This window comes from Lolium rigidum, chromosome 4, assembly GCF_022539505.1.
Source record: "Lolium rigidum isolate FL_2022 chromosome 4, APGP_CSIRO_Lrig_0.1, whole genome shotgun sequence".
Lineage (NCBI taxonomy): Eukaryota > Viridiplantae > Streptophyta > Magnoliopsida > Poales > Poaceae > Lolium > Lolium rigidum.
In genome coordinates, this window is record NC_061511.1 from 193,317,830 (window position 1) to 193,344,713 (window position 26,884).

Below are 26,884 nucleotides of genomic sequence, written 5' to 3' on the forward strand. Positions count from 1 at the left end.
GCAACTAAGCCCACAGTGAAAACAGATTTTTAAAACTAATTATTGGTTTAAGAGATAAATATTTTTTTATTTAAGCATTAAGAGGAATCTAAATGATCTCATCGTGCATATCACTGCATGCATGCATAATTAGGCAGAGAGAATCCGTCCGCAGGCACGAGGCTTGGTGCAGCACCACCGGTAGTGTTATCCTAATATCTTTGTTTAGTTTTTCTTTGTTGTAACTAGCCAACTTAGATTTCCGTGTTTAGTTAAATCTTTTTTTACTTAACTGCTTTCCATGTTTTCTCTATTTTTCAATAAAATAAAGTGACAAGTGTAGCTGTTGGGATTTACTTGTCATGCTCACTCTTTTTGGCTTTGCTGTTTATCCAACAATAAACCAAATTCCTACTGTAGAATTGTCCCAATCAAACCCAAATGAAACAACTTTTTCTTTTTCTTTTTGGAGATGAAATGAAACAAAATTTGAGTTCAAGTATATACCATACGCAAGTTAATACTTATTTTCGTACACATAAACTAAGTCAGAAGTTGCACATCCATGGCAAAATGGTGTCCTCACCCGGTCGGCATGCCTTCAAGTAGTCCAGGTCCAGGAGAGGCAAGGACGTGAAAAAGTACCTATTGGAAGCAGAAGGAGCCAAAACGGGAAGGCAAACGGCAGAAGGGTATCGATTTTGCATACGGTAAAAATAGAAAAATGGGAACAAGTCAGCACCCTGTTTTCCAGCGACGGAAAAGGAACACAAACCCGACTTACAGAGCGGACTGAGTAGCGCCCGGTAATTCCATGAACATAGGGGAAAATAGGGCCAATAATTGGTTCTATTAACATATGTGATTACTTACAGCACTGCACACGTTAGGATACAGGATATACCACATTCATCCAAAATAAGAAGACGATACAACATGCCTACTACCTATGTACACGGTATTTACAGTATGTACATGAGATTTGGTTAGCAGAGCTCACCAAAAGGGACACCACCTGTCAAACAGAATATGAAACAAGCAAAGTAACAGTGAGCGGTGGCAAAATTCAATGGTCAACTAACAAAGTTGCTAAAACTAAATGACCATACAAATATAATCTTAGGTCCGTTCTTATGCACCTATTATAATAACCTTGTCTTGTTTGCACACATGGTTATGATATTTCTGATTTTTTATTTTTAACATTCTAACATATTATAGTGTAATGCAAATTCTCTGTAATGTTTATGAAGTGCACTATCTCAATAGTAGGTGTATATTATCCTATGAGCATAACATCCATGCCTAAGATTATCAATGGTAAAATAACAATACATACCCGACATAGTTCTGACACAAATTTTCATGAGAAGTCGCTTGAAGTATAAGCTTCTGAACCTGAACCTTCACAGATAATCCAGGTTCTACCTCCCGAGCATCTACCGAGGCTAAATGTTCACTACCATGTTGGATGGAGCTGCCAGCTCCTGCTATTGCTGACCCAGAAGAAAAGTCACGCCCTGTTAGCTTGTGACTCATCCGAGACATGACAGCTACAGCACGCTCATTTAAAACTTCATTAGCGTCACCGAGTTGATTGACCGCCTGCATGGACAACATAACGGTCACCACTATGGGGATGTGGTCAAGAAACTATAATACAAGCAAGCATGAGAAAAGGAGGAAACCTGTTGCAGTTCCTTCTCACGGGCTCCACGAGGAGGTTGCATGAGCTCTTCATTAGGAGCAGCTTCTTCGCTACTCACCACTGTATGAGTATGGGCATTTCCATGGTTTGAAACTTGAGGAACTTCATTGAAATTGAACAACCGCCAATTGATTAGCGGGTCATGTACAAATGCCTGAATAAATATAGATTAGAGATTGTATAGCAATAAATATCACAAAACATACTGGTTAGGTACAAGATGAAGCATAACAGAGCAGGATAGGCTATGAAAAAATAAGTGGCCATGGGCTGATCTAGCACCCAGCGACACTTGGCAGCTGCCAGGAACACGGGGGTGTTTGCCTTTAAGCAGCAACGATCCACCTAGCTAGACATGTGCATGTGCATGTGCATTTTGCTTTGCCCAGGCAAAAGCTTCAAGTCCTCGCCTAATCCACGGGTATTATCATTTCGTGAACTTTCTCTACAGAATGTGCGTGAAATAAGTGAACCGACTTCCTCCCAAGGGCCTATGGCAGACTTGCAATTGACTTCCTTGAGTGTTCTCAGTTCCCAAAATGCTAACCAGATACACATTGCACATGATGAATCTCTGTTAGTATGGCCCTTTGTTTCTATGCAGTTTGGACCACGAAAACGATGCTAGTATTTCAGCCAAGTGGCAAACAGCAGTATTTCTGTCTCATGGATCCACAATTCTTGATGCTTTGACCTAGTTTAGCGGTGGTGGCTGCGATGGCGTGAAGTATTTTTTGCTAGTGGTTCTCCTGCATCATTCTTTTGTGTAGTCTTCCGGTCCTGCTTCCTCCATGGCAGAGATCATGGTTCTGCGATACCACATTCACTTCTCTCATTTCTTAATCTTGTTGGTTCATTTTGTCGAATCAGAAACTGAACTGAAATCTTCAGTTAACCGAACTTTTAGTTTCCATTAATTCGTACGTCAATTTGGTTGTTAATTTCAGAAAACCAAAATAATTAAATACCCAAGAAACAAACCCAAACAACCACCCTGTTTCGAAATACCTTGATGTAACTTTTGTTTTATCAGGGATCTTTGTTGTAGTATTTACTTATGTGTTTTTCCACCTGACGTATTTTGTGTGATTAATACTCCCTCCGGTCCTAAAAAAGAGTCGGAAGGGATATTTTGCAGAAGCATCCTTGCATTTGTTTGTATCTTAACCCGCACTCCACCTTATCCTCTTGGTCAAACTTCCCGGAACGCAAGCAGACCACTCCATCGTGCTCCTTTCTCCTCCACCCAACCAAACCCTCACAATAGCGCCGGCGGCGGCGCCCCACATGAACCACGCCGGTGGAGGCGCCCCACTTGAACCGCGTCGGCGCCGGGCTTGCTCGCCGACCTGCGCGTGCATCCCGCGCGGCACTCCATCGAGCTCGCATGGCCGCGTCTCCGTCCTTCGATTATCCCCACGCTCCACGATCCACGCCGTCCTTCAACCTGCTGCCGGATACTGGTGGCAGCCCAAGTGCCTGGCCGGCGATGGAGAGCCACCCTGAGTCCCTAACCCAGTCTCCTCCCGATCTGAGCGCATATCGACGGGTTTCTGGCATCTTCCCTGAGCAGACAATCCACAGGGTCTTTTTCTGATTATATAAGGGTTTAATTGTAAAACGTAATTACACTAACCATCGGACACTTTTTTCGGATCGGAGGGAGTAAATAAAATAAGATCATACGCTAAAAAGAATTACTCCCTCCGTCTATAAATAGATGTCTGAGGTTTGTCTAAATCAGGATGTATCTAGACGCCAAATAGCGGCTTGATATATCCAGATTTAGACAAAATCTCAGACGTCTATTTATGGATAGACGTAGTATTTGACACTTCGGCGCCCCATATGATGAAAACCCTTCTAAAATCAGGTAAGGGGGCAAAGTGAACTGTTTGGAAGTTCAGGGTTTATTTTAGATGGTTTTAAGTTTTAGGACAAAATGTGGACTTGGGGCCAGCTTAGGGTCTAAACAAGTGAAAATTTATTTCTGCAATCTATTTTCAAATGTACAATATTGGTCAGGCAAGTTGCTATGTACTATACAAGAATTGAATTACTTACCTCCATCATAGCCATGACGCTGTGCTTGTTTGTTCGAAGAACTTGCATCACATTTTCACAAGTTGTTCTGAAAGTACCCTCAATACCACTAACTTCCATAGCTTTCACGAGCATTCTAGTCAAACGGAATGGTACCTACACCATACATAAAAAAAAGTAAGTTCCATAACAAAAAAAAAAGTCGTGAATTCAACAACAGTCTTACAATACAAGACAAGACTGAACAAAACTATAGCATCAAGTTAACAGGTAATTTGCAAGGGATAAAGCCCAGAACACAGCCCACTTACTTTTTCAGGGAACTTTTCTCGATTCATTGATGCCTCAAAGCAATCACCAAAATCAATATGTAAAATTTTCCCGCTGAAGCAAGAAAATCATTTTATTAGAATTCAAGACAACAATGACAAATTCACAGTAGGTAAGGCTACTTCAATAGCTTCGTAGACATACCTATAGCGATCTAACATAAGATTGCTTGGATGCCGATCTCCTAAACCAAGCAAATAGCCAGCCTGGAAAAATTACCTTTTCAGCATCTTAAGTTGAAAGGAGCATCTCATATGCATAACATTTTATAGCAGTAACTCATACCATGCTCATAACAGCCAGGCTTCTTGTATAATTTGTACGCCGCTCTAGCCATATTTCAGAAGTTCGACTTTTCAGCCAGAGAACCTATCACAATTTTGTTGAAGCAGATTAAACATATTCTAAAGAAGGCATCAAAATTGACATGCTCTATTTTATAACGCACAGAGACAAGAGACAGCATAGTACCTTTGCAAGGTCATTTCCTTCGGTGTTCTGCAGGGCATGCTGAAATACTTCCACCTTCGCGATGAGGGGCAAGTGGTCATAATCGGGTGCAAACGCTAACATAAGTCTGTGCTCCTGATTTAAGAAAATCTGGACAAGAAAAATAGGAAAATTAATTGCCAGATGACTAAAGTAGAGCATGTTTGTCTTCTTTCAAAAGGGAACCAACTACTGAGGCAGACTAACCTTCCTTGCATCTCTGTATTCACGGATCAGAGCATGAAGCGTGTCACAATTTGGAACCCATCCAATTAATCCACTGTTAGGAGACAAAGGAATAACAGCATATCTTTGGATTGACAAATCTTTCTCTGATGTTTTCCTAGAGTTCTCCAGGAGAGTATTCACCAGACCAAAAAGCTAAATGAAGGGGAAAGCTAATTAGATAAATAAAAAAATTGAATTACACAAGAAAATGGTAGCTTCAAATATCTAAGGTCGTTTCTGTGTAGCTTATGAGGACACCATACTAACAGATTATGCCCCAAGTGTTGATTGTTTGAATACTACAGATAGGCTCCAGCTTCTCTACAATACTTTACCATCAGGGCTTCAAAGAACAGTTAATTCACTAAGCAATTGTTCATCCAAATTTAACCTGTGTATCACTATGTAAGATCAGGCTAGTTTATTAGTCATGGGCATGAGAAAAGTTATTGTTTTGGATTAATGGTATTTCCCAAGATGCCTATTTCAGATCAGATATGGAACAAAGAGTCATAATGATAAGGAATTGTTCTCTGTCAGATGATAAACCACAAGGGCGCAGGCAAAAGAAAGAGCTGGCCTCAGATGAATGTGTAGGACAAAACTATTTATGGGCACAAGATGTAAAGATATGCTTGCTACTCCGTGCCCTATTGCTACATGGACCAGCCAAAACAGTGCAAAAAAGAACTTGTAATCCAAATACAAACCTGCATAACACGTTCATCTTGCCTTAAATCTTCATGACCTTTAAGCAAGAATGCATAATCATTGCCATCACTTCCATGAATTGTCAGTTTCCTCGGTCTTTGTTTGGATGTTATAACAATCAATTGTGGAACAAAATACTCGATAGTCACAAGTGGTGAATCTGGAAGAGAAGTTCAATTCGTAATGTCAGAATTCTAAGTCGATATATAACAATCAATTGATGTACAAAATACTCGATAGTTCAAGGGGTGAATCTGGAACCAAAGCTTGATTCACAATGTCAAAAATCTAATTTGAACAAAAAAAAGATACATTTGTTTAGAGAATCTAAACAAAATGCTTTATTGTTGCCATCACTTAACATATACAAATCATGTATTGCATGGTTCCAGCAGAGACCCAATATATACAAATAAGGGGTGTTGATGACACAGAATATAAGATAAAGTAGTGGATAATCAAAATGTTGGTACTGATAGCCCATGCATGCTACAGATAATCCATCCCACAATTGAGAGTTTTTAGATTTTTGTAGAGCCAGCAAGGCAAAAGTGAAGAGTAAGAGTTACTGAAAGAACTAGATAACTACAACAAATGGTATAACCCTGGTTGAGTACCTGCGGAATAAGTTCCTGGTACAGCCAGCTCCAACTTTCGACATTTGAGAAGCTCAGGTGAAACAGACTGAAAGAAACATCACATGATCAATCAGGGAGCTAAACGAAACAAACTGCAGGACAAACATAATATAACATGCTTACATGCAAATCAAGAGTTGTAAGACTTGGGAGTTGTTTGTCGATTCTTCTGAAAACATGGTAATACAAATCCCATGCCTACAGAACACAGAAGTCATCCTCAGCACTACTCAATGAAAAACAATAATCCGTCCGGTTCAAAATAATTGCCCAAAAGTAGATGTATCTACACACTAAAACATTTCTGGATACATCCATTTTTGGGCAATTATTTTGAACCGGAGGGAGTAGTACAAAAGTTGGTGTATTGACACTCTTATATATACCTTGGTTAGCTCAGCATCCTCCCCAGTAGCACGATATTTTAAGCAGCATTCATGAGCTTCAAGTAATTCATGTCCATAAGCCTGGATAAGTTTTCATAACTTAAACTATCAAACATTTAACAAAACAAATTCAAAGTCAAAACCAATACTAGGCTTTGCTAATTCAATGAGGTCAAGGCACCAAATGATCTACTGTTCAAAATAGACCATGATGTAAGGATAAATGAAATCTCTCATGAAAAGTAGCTCAAACATTAGGCAAGAGAAATGGATTTATGCTAAGATATACTTTGATGGGGACTGGAGTAAAGTTTTGGCGAAGACGCTACCTGAATGAAAGTATTCTCCTTTATTGTCTCAGCCCCCTTCTCAAGCATTGCATGCAATGGCTCAAGTACTGCAAGCATTCCATCGATATTGTGCTCACCAAAGTACATCCTGCTAGCTTCCTCAAGAGCTTCGTGCCACATCTCATGCCACAAAATGGCAACTCGTATCAGTTCCTTTGAAACGAGCTGTGCCTAGAGAGCAACAAACATCAACAGAGTCAGGAGTGCTATGTGTCTTCACAGAAGCTTAGAAGGTTATGGTGCTAACCTGATCAACAAGGCCTCCACTATGCTGCCGGATCTTATCAACAACCTCCTGTGCTGCGCGTTGCCTTAATATACTTATTGATTTGCAAGCAACCAAAAGAGGATACATCAATGCCTGGTTGAAATGTCAAAGGAGTGGCCAAAGTTAAAATAAGAATTATCCCAACACAGGTTCACAAAAACAGGGTCTAACTTTCGATTGGATACTGGACAGTTACCAGCCATACTGGTCAGTATGGCTACTGAGCACCAGTATTCTGGTACATAGGTTTCCTGAGCAGAAGTAAAGCATGAAATAACAAACCTACACTAGAAAAAAAGTAGTACGGTAAGACAAACAAGATTGTCAAACAACAAGGCTTATATATTAATTTTGAAATCTCTCTTCCCATTTAGAACATTATTCCAATTATCCTCCACTATAACTCTGTTCAAAATATCAGGAAAAGCAAAGGAAGCATAGTTTAAATTTAAGAAGTCAGCAAAACTTGCGGACTTGCGGTGAGCATGGATGGAACTAAAAATGAGTGATACAACAAGAACCAAGCATCACTCAGTCTAGGGTGTGCTGGTGGCTAGTCGCCCGCTAGAGCTTGACCCAATGAAGCAGGATTTATTTCATGGAGCAAACCATTTACTTGAGTCTTGGTAGTTTTTTAAAACAATGTGACTGTGCTAGTGCCTGGCAGGCCTCCTCCTTGTTCTTTCCTCTACTATAACTCCATTTCATTAAAAAAAATACTTGTTTCTTTAGATCATTGGATAGGAAGACAGGTCGTTTTGTCAGTTGGCTCTTAAAGCAGCAACTGGGATTCTAGGATTCACTATAGCAATGCATAAGAATCATAAGCATAGTTTCTCAGGCAAAGAAAAATGCAAACCTGTGGATGCCCCTTTCCAATTCGAACTAGCAATTCCTGTATCAGTTCTCTAACTATTCTATTATTTGAATGAATCCTTGCAATTATCTGGGGCAGCACAACCAACCACATTTCAATCTTCACAAGTGAAAAGCCATTCTCCAATGCCATTTGAACCTCTGAGGTAGCCCCATGGTTGAACCAAAGAGTCAAGAGACGGAGAATATCCTACAAAAGATAATCATTGAAATATAGTATTCAAGAAGCCAGGTATTGTGGAAAACTATTTTGTATTCAGTAATCTTGTAGTACAATAGTATTTTCTCATGCTACCAAGGAGATGTAGAAGACTAATTTAATAGATCACCTTTCTAGACTTGTAAATATAGTGTGAAAATGACTAACAGACCAGATATTGAACTTTTGCCAGTCTGACACTAGGAAGGGCGTTAAAAAGCATTCAGAAATGCGATGGGATTAGATATTATATAAAGTCTTTGCTCAAAATCTACTTTGCAGAACAAAAAATAGTAGAAAATGTAGTTTTACCTGTAAGCTATCATCGACACCTTTAGTTGTAGATGCACACGCAATAGAGTAGAAATATCCAGTTACTGCTGCAACAACATATTTTCCAGCTAAATCTGGACGGCCTCTCAGAGTATATCGGGACATGACTTCAGTGTTAAACAAAGCCCAAGAGTGCCATGCCTTGCCCCACTCCTTGGCACTTAGTGTGGCATTTTTGTATGAAACCAATATTTCTGGCAAAAAATATTCAGAATTATTGGAAATTAAAGAAAGGCGAAGAATGAGTGAAAAAACTGTTTTTCAGACCTTGAATGGCATCATCATCTAACCCGGGAGACAGTGCTCTCTTCCAGCTAGCAAGTGTCAAATAGACACGAGCAATAAGTGGTACTTCAGCATTAGATACAGCACCTTGACTTACTAACATTCCAGAGTAAGTATTTGTGGCAGTACCAATCTGCATAGACAAATCCTATCCCACCGAAAACAAGGGTGCATCAGTATGAACATATGAATATATGGGCGCTGCGATGTATTGTCAGAGTAAAAGGACAAAACAAAGTTACCTGTAGCCTAGAAAATGCGTCCTTTCGTTTAAGCTCGTCTCCAACAGCATACTGGTACTTCAGGTAAGCCAGGACTACTTGAGGATGCCCATGATACAGTGTCAATTCAGGAGAAGATTCCGGATCAAACTGCATGTGTTAGAAGAAATTATTTGCTTTATAAGGAGGATTGCGAAGTTAAACAGGAACACCCTGATTAACATTGAGTCAATTAGTACTATTTTCACCTGTAAGAGTTTGATTAAAGTAGATTTAGCCTGACTAATACGTCCACTCTTCCAGCAAAGTTTCGCAAATTTTATCCAGGTATCTCTGTCTTCATTAGGAGGAAGAACCAACTCTCTAACAGCAAGTAGGGCTTGCCACACCTGAGGAATTTTCTGAAGTCAATATGGAGAACAAGAATCATGCAGGCTATACAACACAGCATTCATTAGCAAAGAAATCATATGACCTCGACATTCCGTTTTGTTCCTTTAATGCGCTCGTTCCACATATTACGGATAAGTTCCCTTCGCCCATCAGCAATTGGACTTTCCATAGGAAGAGTACAGTAATCAATCACCTGAATCACACACCTTTTGTTAGTAAAACAGTGACTAACTTTCTTCAGAGCATAAAACCAAAATTAGAATACCTCTTCCAGTTCTGAAAGCTGCTGAACCCGCACCATGTTATTATAAGCACGCTCATAACTCTCAAGTACCTAACAAATGAGCAACAGATAATTATTGGTATACTGAAGGGCAAAGGAATTTGCAAACAGTTTATAAGCCTTTTTGATGGAAAACACGGTTAATAAACCTATTAAAGTGCAGACAGTTCATCACAAGAAAGCCTCCCACAAATTTTTGGTCAAAACGACCAAAATATCCCCCTTTACTTTCATGTAGAAAAACACGGCACTAAGGTATGTAAAACAATTAAATTCTTGAACAGAATTAGATACACATCTGAGAGCAGAAAGCGCATTCTAAGTGCTAACAATAATTCACTGCAGTAAGTATAAAGACTGGTTATTGCGTCTATACTATATCCTTGTATTTTATTGAATGTACGAGTTCCAAAAGTTTCTCTCTGATTGCTACAGATACTACTAGTCTTAGCCATACGTCCACTTTAAGATGTAAGGTGAGGCGCTGCTTGGAATGGGCGTAAAATTAGTGTGGCCAACGGCATTTAGCTCAACTTTGAACAAAATACAAGCAGGGTTTACTGTTTTGAACTTCAAAGTTCAGAATTGCTGCGATCACCCAAACAGTGAATACCATTTGAGTACCACAACCACAGAACAAATCGAAACAGACTAAGCAATGCACTCCCTATTTGAACTGTGTATGATAATTTAATGGTATAATTTGTATCCACTAGCAAATTTAACCCCTGTTATCATGCATCTGTCCAGCGTACAGTAATTTCCTCTGATTCCCAAATCAATGCCTGATCTTAGGCAATGCAACATACAATCTCTTACTCCCTCCGTTTATATATATAAGGCCACCACACATTTCAAAGTGGAGCTTTGACCAACATAATATGAGTTATACTTATATGTCACCAAAAGTACATCATTGGATTCATAAAGATGTTTCCAACGATATGTTTTTGGTGTTATATAACTTATTTTTTATCGATCAAATTGTTAATCAAAGTTTTGGCTCGGAATACTTAGTGGCCTTATATATAAAAACGGAGGGAGTGCTACTATATTCGAAAGTTCCATTTTGGGCCCTTCAAGGTACCAAATGATGCACCTTCAGGTCTTACATTTTCTTTGGCGTATGCAGCCCTGATATACATGCCTAGGGTTTTTATACAGTATTTCATTGAGTCTACTGTAAATCCATTACATAGCTATTGTCATTAGGGACAGAGAACATCAGCTTTGGGTATGTTTAGATGTACAGTTCCTTTGCCCAGCTATGAAAGGGTAAAACTAGCCTACCCAAATTTTGATGATCAACTCTCCATTCACCAATGGACAAAAAGAAGCAAAATCAGTGCTTTTGACCAATGCAGATGTAGAACAAATGAACAATGAACTAGACATGACTAATGGACCCAAGGTGAACTCTGTGCCAAGACGGGTGGCCCGCTCGCAGGCATGAAGACAAGTAGACACAGCAGAAGACAGGGCAGAAGCAACATGTAGCAACACAGTGGAACTACGTAAGAGCATGATTTCAGGCTCCCTTGCATACAATAGGCTTGCTAACCCAAGTTGGACATATTCTCAAAAAATGAATAACATAATGGAAAGGAAATTCAGACAAAATTTAAATCGTTTAAATCATAACGAAAGAGTATATAATGTCTATGTCATACCAATGCAGCAAGTTCAGTTGCCAAACAACGCCGAGCTCTCTCAACATATACACGGGCTTCTTCATACTGTAAACAGAACACAAAATTTCGCAAAATATGATCAAATTTTTAAAGAATATAATCAGAGTTCAAAACAGGAAAATACTCTACCTTTTTGCAACGAACTGAAAGAACAGCCCTAAAGAAAGCACCATTACTGCTTCCATCACCACTAGCGGTTGTATTACCCAACAAGCGGAGCTTGTTTTCGTCCCCATCATCCAGACGAGAAACATATTCAGACATCTGGTCCCACTCACCCATATGCCAGGCAGCATTTGCAGCCTATAGAAACAAAAAAAAAAAATATGAATTTACATGTTACAAGTTACCTATAAACAGATATAAGAAATATCCACAACCATTGGAGCCATTTCCAGACGAGCAGATGGTTCTGAACCGGTCCATTGCTCCCTGCATAATGTGCTTAAATCTTCCCAACGAGCCAAGGATGCTAGGCACCTCATCCGCCCTAACATAAGCATGATTTTCAGTTAGCTACATCCGTATAACATACTAAAGAAAGATTTCTATACAAATTAAAAGGCAAAATAACTATACGTGATTTTTTCTTTGCGTTTTTTAAACACCACACAATCATGCTTTGCACAGAAATGACCAAAATGGCTTCCACGATTAGCTAATTAACAAGATGCTCAAGTCGGGGTTCTGGATACTTTAATATTCAGGGAAAATATTTCTCATGATTGGTAAGTGACAAGCTTTGCGAATGGAGTATACTATGCAACAAAAAAAGAAGTAATGGCCCTACCCAATGTAGCATCTAAGTTTTGCAATGGGCCAGACGCTTGAGATGACTTCATGGTATATGCCCTTAGAGCCTCATCCCATCGGTGCAATTTCTCATACCTACATTGCACAAAATATAAACAGATTATAAAACAAGAAGCTTGAAGCATCACAAATGATAATCGTATTTCGGCGAAGTTCTCATCCATGTTATCATTACGAGCCATTAGTTACAATGCAGTAGATACAAATGCCAGATAGGGATCATAAAATATGTGAAAGAAGGAATCCTTTGTCCAACTAAATAAAGCAGCAATGGATCATAGGTGTCATCGTAACAGGGAATATACCAGGATTCCTTCAACTGAACTTCTAGATGCTCTTGCGAGTAAGTCAATATTCCAATAGCTGCCTGTATAAATAACAAAAGGGATTTAAAACTATAGACAGATAACTCTTTTATCCTCTCATGTGACACAAGAACAAACCTCATGCTGGTGTAGTTGATTGTTAATATGAATAAGGGATTCAACCACCGTAACAGGATTTGCACCCATCTTCTTGGAACATACAGCTTCAAATTCCATTTCTTTATAATGGAGGGCTTTTGCATATGCTCGACACTGAAAAGGATAGTTCAGAAGTTTCAATAAAAACACACGGTCATGAAGATCGCCAAAATTTGCCAAAGACGCAGAAACAGCAATAAAAAAGCTAACCTTCTCAGCAAGCGCACCAAGTAGCCTAGTATCAATCGGAAGAGGCTTCTCGTCGTGTTCCATAAACTCAGCCTATTTACAGGAGCAAACAATTAATAAAAGAAAACATTACAAACAAATGGTGAATTTTGTAAAAAATAATCTTAAGAGCATAATTACCAAGTTCAGCAGCGTTGCAAGAATTTCTGGAGGTATATTTTGAGATGAGAATGCTGTCTTGAGACTTCTCACTAGTTGCTCTTGTGATGATTCAGTCATTTGGGCCCAGCAACTTGCAAAACCCGCAGCAAACAACTCGCGTCCAACAGAAGGCTGGACATTTATGTCAGAAAATACTTCACAGCATGACTAACACATTATAAAGAGCTACAACGGCTTCACCTGGAGCTGTGCTAGTCTTGCGCAGGTGCGTAGAGCTGGAGATGGTGACTCTTTAAGAAGCGCAATACTGAAGTGCCTCATCCATTCAGCCCAATCTTCTCTAGTACTTCTCTGGGAAGCCTCGCCAGCACTTCTCAAGCGAACATCGTTGACCTGCAGCAGCCAAAACTCTAAATTAAGTATAAGCAAGAAACTAGAGGGGTTACCTTAATCATATTTTACAAGAGAAGCGAAACAATAAATTACAATAATCTGCTACCCAGTGGCTACAAACAGCGAAAGAAGAGAGAAACACACAGATGGCAGCCTGCTACATAGCAAGCAACACAGCCCTCGGAATAGAAAACTCTCACGAGGTTCAAAGTTGCTTTAATCAAGAATAACTATGTAAAACAAGCATCCCAAAATCCTTCCAACAAACACTCCAACCGATTCAAAACGTAAGTGGTTTTAGCTGTGGGTACAGGAATTGAGTAGTAACACAAAATAGCATTGGTGATCTTTATTTTTTCTCACAATTTACCAGAATCTCTCATAAATAAATGTTGGGAAGGAAAAACTGAAAGAGATTGGGAAGGACACCTGATATTTTGATGAGAATATGAGCATCCATCTCAGCAAAGGCACAGTATAGGAAGAATATGAGCATCATCTCGACATAGATTACAGTGTTTTTTTTCTATATAACAGAAAATGGTCAGCAAAGTGGTCACATCACCTTTAAGTGCATATGCAGGTTAGTTGCATTGATATGTGTGACCACCGTGAATATTTAAGTGGGTGCGTATATATGGTTGTTGCAGTTCCTACTTAAGAACACTGAACAAATAGTACTTCACGATTTTAACAAAAACCAAGGTCCTCTTAATTGTGATAACAGTTTTGAACACAGTCGAAAGATTTCGAGGGCAAGAGTGAGCTCTGGTGTCTCAAAACTCAATTAGTTAGAAGCAGAATACAGGGAAATCTATAACATTTCATTTGAAACAACAAAGGACGTTACTTGATGACTTCTTGGTTGCCGCTGTGTTTCATCAGATTCCTCCGAAGGAACACCGTCAAAGTCCTCAAGAGGGTCACTAATGACATCAGGTGGACACTGTGTATACTTTTGTACTGACAAGTTATCGGAGATGAGCGGCGCTCGCCTGAGTAGTCGATTTTCAATCTCATCCCATTTTCTGTACTGTAACAAGTAAAATATGAAGAATTAAGCCACGACATCAAAAGGGTACATGGATAAAATCAAAATAGGAGTACCCGCAAATGGTGCTTCACAAGAAGTTTACGAATCGATGGTATGAAAATTGTAAATTCCTCTCCGAGAGCATGTGCGAGCGAGCAGAGCGCCTCTGCAGCATCTTTCCGTAAATCATCGTTGTTTCTACTCATGGGAGGGGAAATAACACCCAAATTAAGAAAAGTGATGCACAAAACAAAAAGTATTAAATTGATAAAAGTAGAATTCAGTTAAAAAAAAAAGCAGAAATAAGATGATGATCATAAATATGCTATGAAAACAGCAACTTATAACAAAATCTCAAGAAACCAACAATGCGCTATAAATAATAAGTTATTTCTAACCATAAGCCTTACCCATCCAAGACGAGCTTCAGATGATGCACTAACGCTGATACATGAGTACCAACCTGGACAAGATATATCAAGATGCATGAAGTGCAATACAGAAGTACAGAAGCTTCTTTAACTTAGATCATTTTGGTGCAAATCATATGATACATCAAACTGGATCAGAATGTCAACCCACCTGCACCTTTGGTATAAGCTTAGTCAAAGTGACAATGGCATGCCGTCTAATATCAACTAGCTCCACTTTAAATAAACGAACAAGCACTGGAGCAACCAAATGCATGTGCTCATCCAAATTTCCTACAAAGGTGCCATTGAAGTTAACATATGTTAAAGTTTCACCAAACATATATTAAGGACATGAAAATAAGAAATGGATACATACCGCCAAACACTTCAAGTGTGTGCAATATGTCAGGAACATAGTAATAATCATTGCAGCGTTCAGCATCACCCAAGACTTGAATACAACTTGGTAAAATATGGAGTAAATACACCCTGAACTCATCATTCAATGCTAAGCATAGCTGCTCGACAAGATGTAGAACCTGGAGAGGCAAGATGGTAATTGCAAAAATCATGAAAACAGCAGAATCACAAAACTATTACTCAACAATTTTCGGTGGGTCGTGACATAGTTATAGGAATACATTAAAATTATATCATTTAAACTGGACTTCTCACAGACATGGTCTGAAAACATAGTCCCTCGCCCAGCCAAAGAATCAGTTTGGGTGCAACTGATCATTGTCAGCAGTTCAGCAAGACAAGCTAACTAGACAGAACTCACAATCCTGGATTTCATAGGAATTAATAACTATCAACTTCAGTGGATAGTTACGCAATGGTATTTGGTGTGGATTGGGAAACCATGAAACTTTATGGTGACAGGGGTATAGTAGGAAATACTGTCAAATATTCTCCTTCAAAGTGTAAAAAGGCATGTATTGTTGAGCATAAATAGATGACTAGAATGCCATCATTTTCGAATGAAGGGGATACATATTACTTGATGGCAGCATACTTCGTCGTAACAAGAATAGCCCTACCTTCATTCGCTAGCAATTCTACATGTTATTATCTAGCAGATTAATATGTAATTTGCTGTCTTATTACCTGATATGTTTTATTAATACTACCAACTATAACTTTTAGAAACTTAACAATTCAACTTCAACTTTTAGGAACTCAACATAGTTTTTTCTAGCATCTCCGAAGCGACTACACTAGTTGCTACCTGCCCAGAAATACGTGGTGTTGGGAAGTGTCAAATATTATCTAGAAATGTCTGAAAATTCAATTATTACCAGTTGAGATAATAATTTTGAGATGTGTGGGTGAGAGTAGGGAGAGGGACTGCGACGGCTATCTTGGCACCAACTTTGCACTCTTATAGTTATTGTCAGTAAGATATATGGAAAATTGGAAACACTCATCTTATTTCGTTAAGCTCTCATGTACAATATCAGCTCAGAGTTTGCACAAGGAATGAAACAACTCTTTCAGTTTCTCTCCACAGAACACGCTAGCATCATCTGTGAAAAGGAGTATTCTGTCTCTATGTAATTTTCTAAACCCCGAACCCTCCATTCTCAAACTCACATCACAGAAGCATGTGGCGACAAAAGATGATACTAGGCATGGAATACAATTATCAACATACCAACCATTTGGCGATTAAAATAAGTGGGATAACTGAAGTTGAGCATCAAGCCTAAGGTAAGATTGATAATACATTTGCAGTTTACTGATCTCTCTCTCTTTTCTAACCCATGCAAACATGTCGGTATGCCCCATATAGGAAAGTTAGAAACTGCAGGTGCACAGCAGTATTATACTGCCAACAGAAAGTAACAACAGATAACAGAGAAATTCAAGTATTATTACTGGAGAACCCTGCGGACCCTGTATGGTCCGCTTTGGTGCAGGCAAGCTGAATGAGGAAGTCCATAATTCGGAGACGAGAGAGAGCATGTCCTGTAAATACTTCCGAATGTGCTGAAATAGGAAAATTTGATCAGTAAGCTGGATAACAACTGCAACAGAAAGAACATTCGAAAAATGGAATGAACCAAAAGGGCAACACTAGAAGGACCATCTTACCTGCCGAACAATTGATACTAATGTCCCGAGTTTCCAGGTTATGAACTCTTTCAAACCACCATCCTCGCACATACGAACAGCACGGAATAACTCAGGAAGAACCTTCCAATCAAAAGAGGAAGTATTTCAGACATTTCTTCGTGTACCTTGTAGCACCTTACTCTCTTTTCCCACAAAGACATACATGTGCCAAATTGTTTGCCTTATATCCAACCCTAATGTATTTGAAAGCTTGGAACTACGGGGGCTTAACTTGTGATCATGATTCACTAAACCAAGGGGAACCAAGATTTTAGATAAATGGAGATCACAGATATTCTTGGAAAAAACAACTGACTGTTTGGTGAAACTTCATAGGTGCAACGTTTTCATGAGATAAAAAAAAAAGGTTCTCCAGCAATTTAAACTCAAAACAACCCTGTCACATAAATCATGAATTGGTTTCATGAAAAGGACTTCAGTTAATGCAACAAACTGGTTGTTGACCCAGATCAGTCGCAATTCCAGAAGTAACATGTATCAGTTAGAAAGCTAAAACAACTCAAGGTCATGCCCTGGGTATCAGCTAGAATGTTTCATGCATGAGCATTGCAGTCAGTTACAGACAGTGGATCACATCTGGATTATATTGTGGTGAAATGCGAATAGAGTCAAATGAAACATGACTACTATAAATGCATAGGACAGGACGATGTACAATTGAGGAGATTGACTCTCTCACCTTTGGTAAATAAAGAACACTAGCCAAGGCCCATTGACTAGATCCAAATGTATCACAGAGAAAACAAAGAAATATTAAAGTGGTCCTGCAAAAATTATATAGTTGAAGGAAAAAAATGTTTAAAATAGAAATATTACCTTAAAAACAAAGATAAGGGAGCCAACAACCATCTGATGGTAACTTGCAAGGGAAGGATCTCGAAGAATTCGCATGAGAGAACTAATTGCAACCTAGCAATTGAGGATTAAGGTTAAAGGGGCTAACACAGGAGCGTTCACCTTTCCAATAAAAGTAACATAAAATCATACTGTTGAATAGTAGTCTTCAGATGCCGAAAAAGATGGCCAGAAATCAGTAGGTATTTCTTCCATGGAAACAATATGCTGTGCAGTCTCAATTGTTGGCCGCAGAACCTCTCTATGCTGACCAGGTAAATTATGTTGATTACGCTTATGTGCATGAGGATCCAACGCGCCCATAATCCCCAAAACCTGGAAAACATATTGCATTATTTCTTGACAAGGGCATTGCATAAAGTTTCATGAAACAGCAAAGCATCAATCAAATAAATACCTTCAGCACTTCCAGTCTAGTCGACCATTCCAATTCACCATTTAGCAACTTCAACAATAAGCCAAGCAATGGGGGATACTCGTTATACGGAGCAATAACATAGCTGATGGCCATCCATGTAAAATCAGAGAATATAAGAGATGACCAAGCCACATCAATACATGTGTAGTAAAAAAAAGTCTGCATATATGGAAACAAGTAGTTCGACGTAATAATGCAGCTATTTTGCACATTAGTGACTGGGCGGCGACATGTTGGCTCGTGGCATGCGCCCAGGTGTGCGTGAAGCCCACCACCCACATTCAAGCCATGTGCTCCGCATGGTGTGCGCCTTGGTTGTTTCTTCTTAATTTAAAAGGCCACAGGGACCCTGCGGTCTAACTTTTTTTACCTATTAGACTATTATCAAGGGTAAAGACTCGAGAGCCATTTGTGCTGGCAAGGCAGGAAATGAAACATGTAACTGTTCCAAACACAAAGGATAAGATACCACCCAAGAAAGTGAAATATTAAGAAAGGAAGACTCTCAAAGACTCAAACCTAGGATTGGCCATGAAATGTTTATAGAACGGCTTGGCCAATGAGCCCATTAATCTTAGGATTGGCCTATGACTTCTATTTTACCAAAAAAAATATGTAGGGAAGGCCTTGGTAGTATATATTTTATCACATAATAGGGAAAATATTTACAAGAGGAGAGGGGAATATACATCAAGATATTTACAGAGTTAAGAAACAGAAACAACCCAGCTATCGAGAAGGGCTCTACACTCCTTAAATCTAAAGGACAACAAGCTTAGCTCTGCTAAATTCGTGTTTCCAGCGATACTAGGGGAATGTTAAAAAATACAAAGTTCTGATATTTCGAAATGTGCTAAGGTGCAGTAATGAGGCTGCTAAAGAAGAGGTGGTTCCCCATTTGGCATATGACTCTTGAACTGTTGCACTATACTCTATTGTCAACAAAATACTGTGAATACTCACATTTACTTTTCTCTAAACCTCAAGTTTGGAGTAGGAAATAATGCTCAATATGCTAACACTAATAAGAAAAACAAAGAGATAACAAACTTTCACTGGCAGACAGATCAATTTGACAGCGATTTTTTTTCTCAAAAGCGTGCCCAAATGTGTATGTTTTGCATTAGAAAGATAACTTCAAAAAGAAGGACAACGCCAAGATGGCACAAAAGTTAGATGAAGCTAGCCAAACAAAAAAAAACTAAGCCAGCCAAACCCCAAAACTATCAAAGCGAGAAGAGAGAAACCAAAAAGAACTACAGCTACGGGATATAGAATTGAAGCCCTGTTGTAAAATCGATGCATGCACTCAGTAGGTACAGAGATGAGAGAACAAAAAATGTGCACTCAATATGTGAAGAGATGAGAGAAGAAAAACGCATGTACCCTGTGCTTTGAATAACTTGTCCAAGGGTTGCTACTGCAACTTCCCTTTTACTCACAGCACCTCCATCCAAAAGAGAATCCACAACCAGAGGCATTAGCTCCGGAAGATATTGCCTCATTGCAAAACCACCCTATCATGCAAAGCATAAACTATCACAAGTCAAATCATGCAAATTTCAAGAAAATCAACCATAAACATCAAGAGAAAGTCCAATTTACCCCCTACACCTCTACTTTCAGAAAAGTCCTGATTGGACCCGCTACATGAAATAAACATCACATGATAGAGAAAGATATACCACTTTGGCCAGTTCTCCAACAGTTGCAAGTACTCCTGCAGCAAGCACAATGTTGGCCGTTGGTCCTGTTCCTTCACAAAGCCTAGCCACCAGCGCCTGAAAGAAAACAACATGGAACAAGGATATAATACTAGCACAAGAAACACTAGCAATGATCTCAATTCTTACTAACCTTGTGGATTGGAGCAATATAAGGAAGTATTAGCCGTGGACAGCTCCTAATTAAGCAGCCCAATAATCTAGCACTTTCCTCTCTGCATTTGCTATCCATACTGCAGACAACATAAGATCTTTTAGAAGCATGATGTTGGAGTAACACAATATGAATTTGAAACCAGCACTGATCATTAGCACAAGAATTTTAGTGCCCCAAACCTTTGATCAAGATAAGTGAGCAACTGTATAAGATAGCGACGAAGGGCAGGCAGTACATATGCAGGATTTTTTTCAGACAATCTGCCTGCTACTAATATTGCCAGTTCTCTTACACCATACTCCTAATCATGGAAAAGAAGAAGAGAATTGTCAATGATAGCAAGGGGACATAATGTTCAGAAAAGTACTTTCTACCAACAACTACATAAAGGGAACATGAACTGGAAGAGTGCAAAGAGAACAACAAACTTCTGGGTTCGAATTTCCAAGCATGGATAATAGCCAAGGACTATTCCTTTTTTTCCTTGCAAAGATGTTGTACTAAAACACTACTTTCCTAAGGGCCCTGTTCCAAAACAATACTTTTACAACTAAATGCGGTGAAAGCATCTGGTAACATATCTATAAGCATCCAATAGCCCACTCTATATGATAATTGATAAACATGCTATATAGCGTACCTCATCGTTTAAGGCAACAAAAATTGAAGTCAGGATGTCAGCTTGAGCCAAGAAGTCATCAAAAGTTGGATTTCGATACAGAGCCTTGAAGACTGAACTCCTAACACCAACATCAGCATCAGCAACGGCAGCAATAAGAAGTTTCTCCACTATCTGCAGAGGCATACATACAGGAACGTCAACATGATTATATTATGTCAAAGAAAATATATCAGAGGAGTTCTTATAACAGTGCCTATGGCATAAGAATATAAAGTGTGCAACTTCCAGGAACCAAGTCCAAGTTTGAAAAAAATAATGTGTCAACTGTCAAAGATCAGATTTAAGCATGATCGACTATCGCACAGCTAGTCGGTTGATGACAACCCTCCTGTTTCCAGGTCCTTTCTGTGTGTAGGTCAAATCATTCTGGATCAGCCCAACAAACTCACCCCTTGCCTCCATCAGCATCAGATGCACTTAGCACCTTCACCGCCATCAGCCATTGCGCCACCAGCCATTATGCCACCTCCTGCTCTCCCGAGTTTGATGCAACCGCTCAAATCCACCCTATGAGCCCACTGCCTCATCTAGTTAGGCGAGCTTTAATCTCTGGTTAATTTAGGTTGCCAGTCCAATGATTTCCTTGTGGTTATCTTGTAAATTTAATGATTGCCTAGCCTATTAATTTGCTGTTGTTTAGTAGGCAGTAGCTAAGTACATTTGGTGAACTGTTAGCAAAGACAGTAACCTGTTACTAAGTACATTGTGACTTGTTATGGGAATGGTGAGTAGAGGCTCTCCATCCTGATGTCACTGTAGTACCAAGTCTGCTGCTCTTCTGATCCTCATACGTTGCCTACGTGGTGTATTTCCCTTTTCTCCATAGAAGATACCCAGTGCATCGTCCTATCCACTTAACCATGTTTCTGGAAATACCAGAAACATCACACCCATATCGTGTATTGGGGCAACTTAAACAATCATGAACTATGTTGACAGGCATAAATATCTTAACTCCAAATGTACCAGATAGTATGATGCGAACTACCTCCTCTACCCTTCTACAATTTTTCTTATCCTTTTCTCATACAAAATTTGATTCCAAACCATTGTTTTTAAATTCTACTGTTCCACATGAAACTTAACTCAGGCAGTATTAAAAGATAGCTAATAAAATCGTATGGGAGGAGCTAAGCGTTCAGCAACCATATGTCAATCAATGTTGCTTCAAAGTAGTAAACTATTGAGTACCTGTCCGTTGTCCCTCTAAGAAAACATGTCAACATCTATAGTGTGGTTGGTAAAGAACCTCATCATATGCCTTGCTCAACACTCTCATATAATAACCCCGTAGTATTATTAGCTATCTTTTATACGGTTCTTCATAACAATATTACCTTGTCAACTTATGTTTTTCAAACTGGACAGTACAAAATTAAGAAATTCCTTAATGGACTGATTAATTTCGGCTTAACTGTGTCAAAAACAATATGGTTGCTTCAGTTATTTCAGCTAATAATACCTCATTTCAAAGTGTTTACCTCAGCTATTCCCAAAAAGACATGTTATAGTAGGTGTCTCTAGTAAGTAGTAATAAGCGTCGAGCAGGATAGCTCACATACGCATGTCACAGAATTATTGAGCACATGATGAAGTTTGAGACAGACCTCTTCTACAAGGCGACGGCGCTTAGCTCCTCCCATACGATTTGACCGATTTGAACTGCAACTGTGTAGTAGATGAAGCAGAAAGAGAGTGTGCGACTAATCTGCAACAGCATATCGCAGCAGCTTTTCGGGTACTGCTATCCTCGTCTTCCAGATAAAGGATGACACTCTCTCTTGCCAATTCCAGGAGCTCATGACCCTGAAACCACTGCATAATTTAAAGCCCGAAGATGATGACAATCACAAAGCTATGTGGACCATTTCGAACCTTAAAGTTGAAGTTTGCTAGAGTACGCAGAGCAAGTTGGACAAGGACTGGACCACTAGAATCCACAAACTGCTGCATACTGCTGGATCTGGTTGCCCGATTAACAGTAGCACCAGGCCTTGTGGATGACTTTGGAAGTGCTTGAGATATACAATCCAACAAGCGCTCCTGTATTGTTGGCAGTAGAGACGGGATGCTGCAGGAAACAGGGAAGTTGACGCTTTCATGCCAACGACATAATAAAGCAAGAGAATTCAAATCAAGAAACAGTACCTAGTACTTATAGACTCAAGTGCATCTACAAGTTTATCAGAAAGGCCGGCAGAAAACATTGCATCTAGCAATCCACCACGAATATGCCGTTCCATTGCAACACCCATAGCTTTTGCAAAGCTTCCAACACAAGTAATAGCTTCAAGAGATGGCCGTCCTTTGCGAGGAGCAATCTGCAAACAGAAACGCCATTAAGGAAAATAAAGATAAAGTGAACACCATAGTATAAAATGGGTTCTGAAGCATACCGCTTCATGCAAAAGTGGGGTAATTGAGGGCAAACTGGGGACAAGTTCTGCACCCAAAGCACCAGCCATCTCTCCAAGAGCAACAAACCCACTAGCACGCTCATCTGGGGTTTTTAGAACGAACAGGATATGCTCCATGCATATCTGGGAACGAAAACAACATATGTCAAGCTATTGCTCTATCTTTATATTACAACTTCAAGTAAATAAAAAAGCATGATCTAAGAAATGGAAACATATAAGGTGCAAAAGAATACAAAATGGTTTAGTTCAATAATTGTTGTAGCTAGAAAACCTTTAGGTAGTTGGTCACAAATCTGTCTCGCAGGAAGTGCGCAATTCGAGGAAGAAGAGATGTTATACTACGACGAACAAGCTGATCCCGGTGTTTTAAGTACGTGAGGACTATATCAGCCACTTCTCTGTACCTAGACATCATAAATTCCCCAGTATTCCTGCAATATTTTCGTGCAACAATAGAATTAGAATATGGGAAACAGTGTATTGCTGCCACAAGAAAAAAATGGTTGATGCTGTTTTGCTATATCAAATTTCATAAATGACAAGAGTTAGAATGTGTTCCATAGTAGAAGGAATGCGAAAATGGTACACGAGCAAACAGCCAAGAGAACAATTTGCAGCATATGAATAACGAACTTGTAGGGAAAATCACTGCAAACTGAACTTTAAGTTACCTCAACAATTCTCCAACAGCCAATAACGAGCCATGAATGCTATGAACAGAAGCATTTTTGCCAAGTCCAACTTGCGCTGCTTCACACATGCGGTAATACCTGGTCATGAAACAAAAGTAATAAGATAGATAAAATGGAAGTGTTATTAGCTCATATAGAGGGTACCGACATGCCAGTTAGTCGCAACTAGTGATTGACTACTATTTGCTACAAATACAGAGCAAAGATACAATTGTACGCATACTGAAATCAGTGGTAGTGTGGTACACAAACGAATCAGAGTTAGTCACATTGCAAATTGGTTGAGTCCTCGGCTCAAGAGACCAAGGCCCCACATGCAGTTTAGTCACATTGCAAATTGGTATCCTAGAAATACATGAAAAGTGATTTGCTAAAAAAATGAGCAGGATGTGCTTTGGACATTATTCCGACCTCTTAGGAGGGCTGTTTTCTTCTTCTATTCAATGAAAAGAAACGCAATGTCATTGCGTTTTCTTGAAAAAAAGCCCTAACAAACTACCATAAATAGGTTGCTGACGCCTGACCGCGCGCGATTTGTACGTAACCAAATGCATATGTTTACCACTGTACGCGCCACCGCGTCTCCCGCTTCTCAATAACATGAAGACAAGCACGCAAGGCTTCTACTGCTCGTTCGCGTACAGCTTGCTTGGGGTCTCTCAGTGCTACCCATATAGCATCAACAAATTCAGGAACATGAACATTAAAGGTTGTAGAACCATTCTCAGCCATCTCCTACAAACATAGAGGAAAAGGACACATTTTATACAAATCATATTGTACTACATCTAGATAGATAAAATAGAATTAAGTTAAACTAATGCAATCACATAATAAACAAATATTTAGAGCACAACACCCCAGAATACTAGTGGTACTGGTACATGGATTCCCTTCCTGGATACCTTGCAGGGCAATAGGAGAGAGCCACCACTAGGGGTGGGCAAAAACGGTATAGCTGGTTTCAGCTTAGTTCATTTTTTGTGATAAACTGGAAGTGGAGATTAGATTTGCGAACGAAAATGAACTACTTCAACTAACCAGTCTCAAAAGGTTTAAAACGGTGTCAGTTTCAGCCATCCCTAGCCACCACCCAACCTCACAGATAACAGTGAGCCAACTCAGTCACACTGAGAGTATATCAGTCCAAAAGATGCAGAATACACTAAATGTAGAACTAGATAGATATTCTGCTGCGTGATATGCAAAAAGGAGCACACATAGATCCCCCTAAGAGTAGTTATTGAGAGCGAACTTAAGGTTACGTAATTGCTGAGTTTGTTACTTGTGAATCTTCTACACGACTGTACCATCCCATACAAAGACTCACTGTAAGCCCATGGAGCAGGGTTTAGGAGCCCAGATCCTCCATTGATATTTGATCAGCAAAGGGGGAAACAAAGAAGTCATATGACTTACCCATATCCACTGAAGTAAATAATATTTAAAATGCAACACGGTACCAAGTTCAGAATAAGGAAAATATATTCACGAGAAGTATTGCATGGAGGAATGTGTCCACCAGAAGCTGACAAGTTCGACTTACTTTGAGAATAAGAACAGCTGCAAAGCGACGGTACTCCACTCGATCCCCACCAAGCCACCCTAAAGCAGTTTTAATCTGTACGAAAGAACTGCTTGTTAAGCAAACTGAAAATCATATATTCAAGAAAAAGGGAATCAATTAAAACTTACCTGTCGCTCAACTTCATCTGCAGTCATTGCTCCCCCAGCTTTCGCTAAATGACCAAGCACTGTGCTCGCTGGAACTAGGATTTCGGGGTCACGCTTTACTTCAAACACATTTCTCAAGAAACTGGCGAACTTAGAGACCTTTGAGGCACCTTCCCCGAAGGGCATATCAATCAACGCATCGATAGCACGAAGAGCCAGCAAATTCTCAGAAACGTCGGTACTTTGCAATAAAGCATATATCTGGTCATAGAGCTGATCCATAAACCGTAGGAAAGCTTCACCGCTGAGATCTCGAGCTTCCTCCTCAACATGCTTCCGCAGGGCATCAGCAATAACATCCTATTGGAGAGTTGACTAGAAAACTTATCAAACTAGAAAAGTAAATTGCGATGTGAACATAAGGGCCAGTCAACATAAGGGATATACAATGTCAACTACCAGAGTGTTGTGGTTAACAATCCCACAAACCTCGAAATCTCCAAAGGCGCCAAATTAGGAATGCCATCTATGTTGCATTACCATCAACATGAGAACCATATATGGGGAGTACTAACTTCACAGTATTTTCACCATATGACCAATATTTGTTCCTAGGCTTCATGCTACATCTGACAGCTCAACAGCTTTGTGGACGGGCGAAACACCAACTCAACAAAATACATATTGGGAAGCTATAAAACCAACGCAGTATTCCATTCCATGATCAAGTTAATCCATACACTAGTACTAACATAAGCAAAATATCTCGATCAGGTAAATCCCCATTCCCAGTATATCAATATGAATACCAGCAAACAATTGATCCAGGTAGCTTCCAGCAAGACGATATAAGACCTAATGACTGTTCATCCATCCCAGCCCGAAACCCTAGAAGCAGCCTAACTACGCAAACAGCAACGCGCAATCTGAACAAAGAGAAGGCGAGGAACGAACCGCTCCAGACGATATGTAGGCCGCGATGTTGAAACTGTGGTCCTTGGCGACCAAATCTGCAAGCCAAACGAAGCTTGATTTTTAGCCACGCCCAGAAGAGGAAATCCCGGGCGACATCGGGGTCGAGCTGTCAGGGTGAGCGAGGGGGGGCGGGCGAAGCAATACTTTGGGAAAGGAGGAGTACCTTTGGACTTCTTCCCGATCTCCGGGAAGTGCGGCGAGGGCTTCATGTCGACGGCGCCTCCAGAGCCGCCGCCGCGGCGGGAAGCCGAGAAGAGAGGGGTGGGGTGGGCG

At 39.8% G+C, this 26,884-nt stretch overlaps 1 protein-coding gene across 1 annotated transcript; it reads right to left on the bottom strand.

The window, feature by feature from the left end:
- Nucleotides 1-800: 800 nt before the first annotated feature.
- LOC124706745 (serine/threonine-protein kinase TOR-like) lies at nt 801-26,884 on the bottom strand. The gene is given in 60 exon segments (XM_047238413.1): nt 801-994; nt 1,319-1,584; nt 1,668-1,841; nt 3,752-3,886; nt 4,042-4,114; nt 4,205-4,266; nt 4,346-4,429; nt 4,532-4,660; nt 4,757-4,930; nt 5,488-5,648; nt 6,106-6,172; nt 6,250-6,324; nt 6,513-6,593; nt 6,842-7,033; nt 7,110-7,223; nt 7,990-8,196; nt 8,518-8,732; nt 8,806-8,971; nt 9,066-9,194; nt 9,293-9,433; nt 9,520-9,630; nt 9,703-9,771; nt 11,391-11,456; nt 11,541-11,714; nt 11,792-11,901; nt 12,202-12,299; nt 12,530-12,591; nt 12,668-12,802; nt 12,899-12,970; nt 13,058-13,210; nt 13,280-13,432; nt 14,283-14,465; nt 14,540-14,663; nt 14,876-14,928; nt 15,048-15,169; nt 15,255-15,417; nt 16,757-16,867; nt 16,973-17,074; nt 17,694-17,714; nt 17,716-17,730; nt 17,831-17,923; nt 18,002-18,184; nt 18,267-18,369; nt 19,674-19,804; nt 19,973-20,068; nt 20,145-20,244; nt 20,348-20,469; nt 20,809-20,961; nt 22,458-22,514; nt 22,516-22,656; nt 22,726-22,921; nt 22,999-23,171; nt 23,247-23,390; nt 23,542-23,701; nt 23,942-24,040; nt 24,525-24,697; nt 25,509-25,583; nt 25,658-25,996; nt 26,591-26,646; nt 26,775-26,884. Coding segments are annotated over 60 exon segments (7,401 nt in total). The 5' UTR covers nt 26,821-26,884; the 3' UTR covers nt 801-975.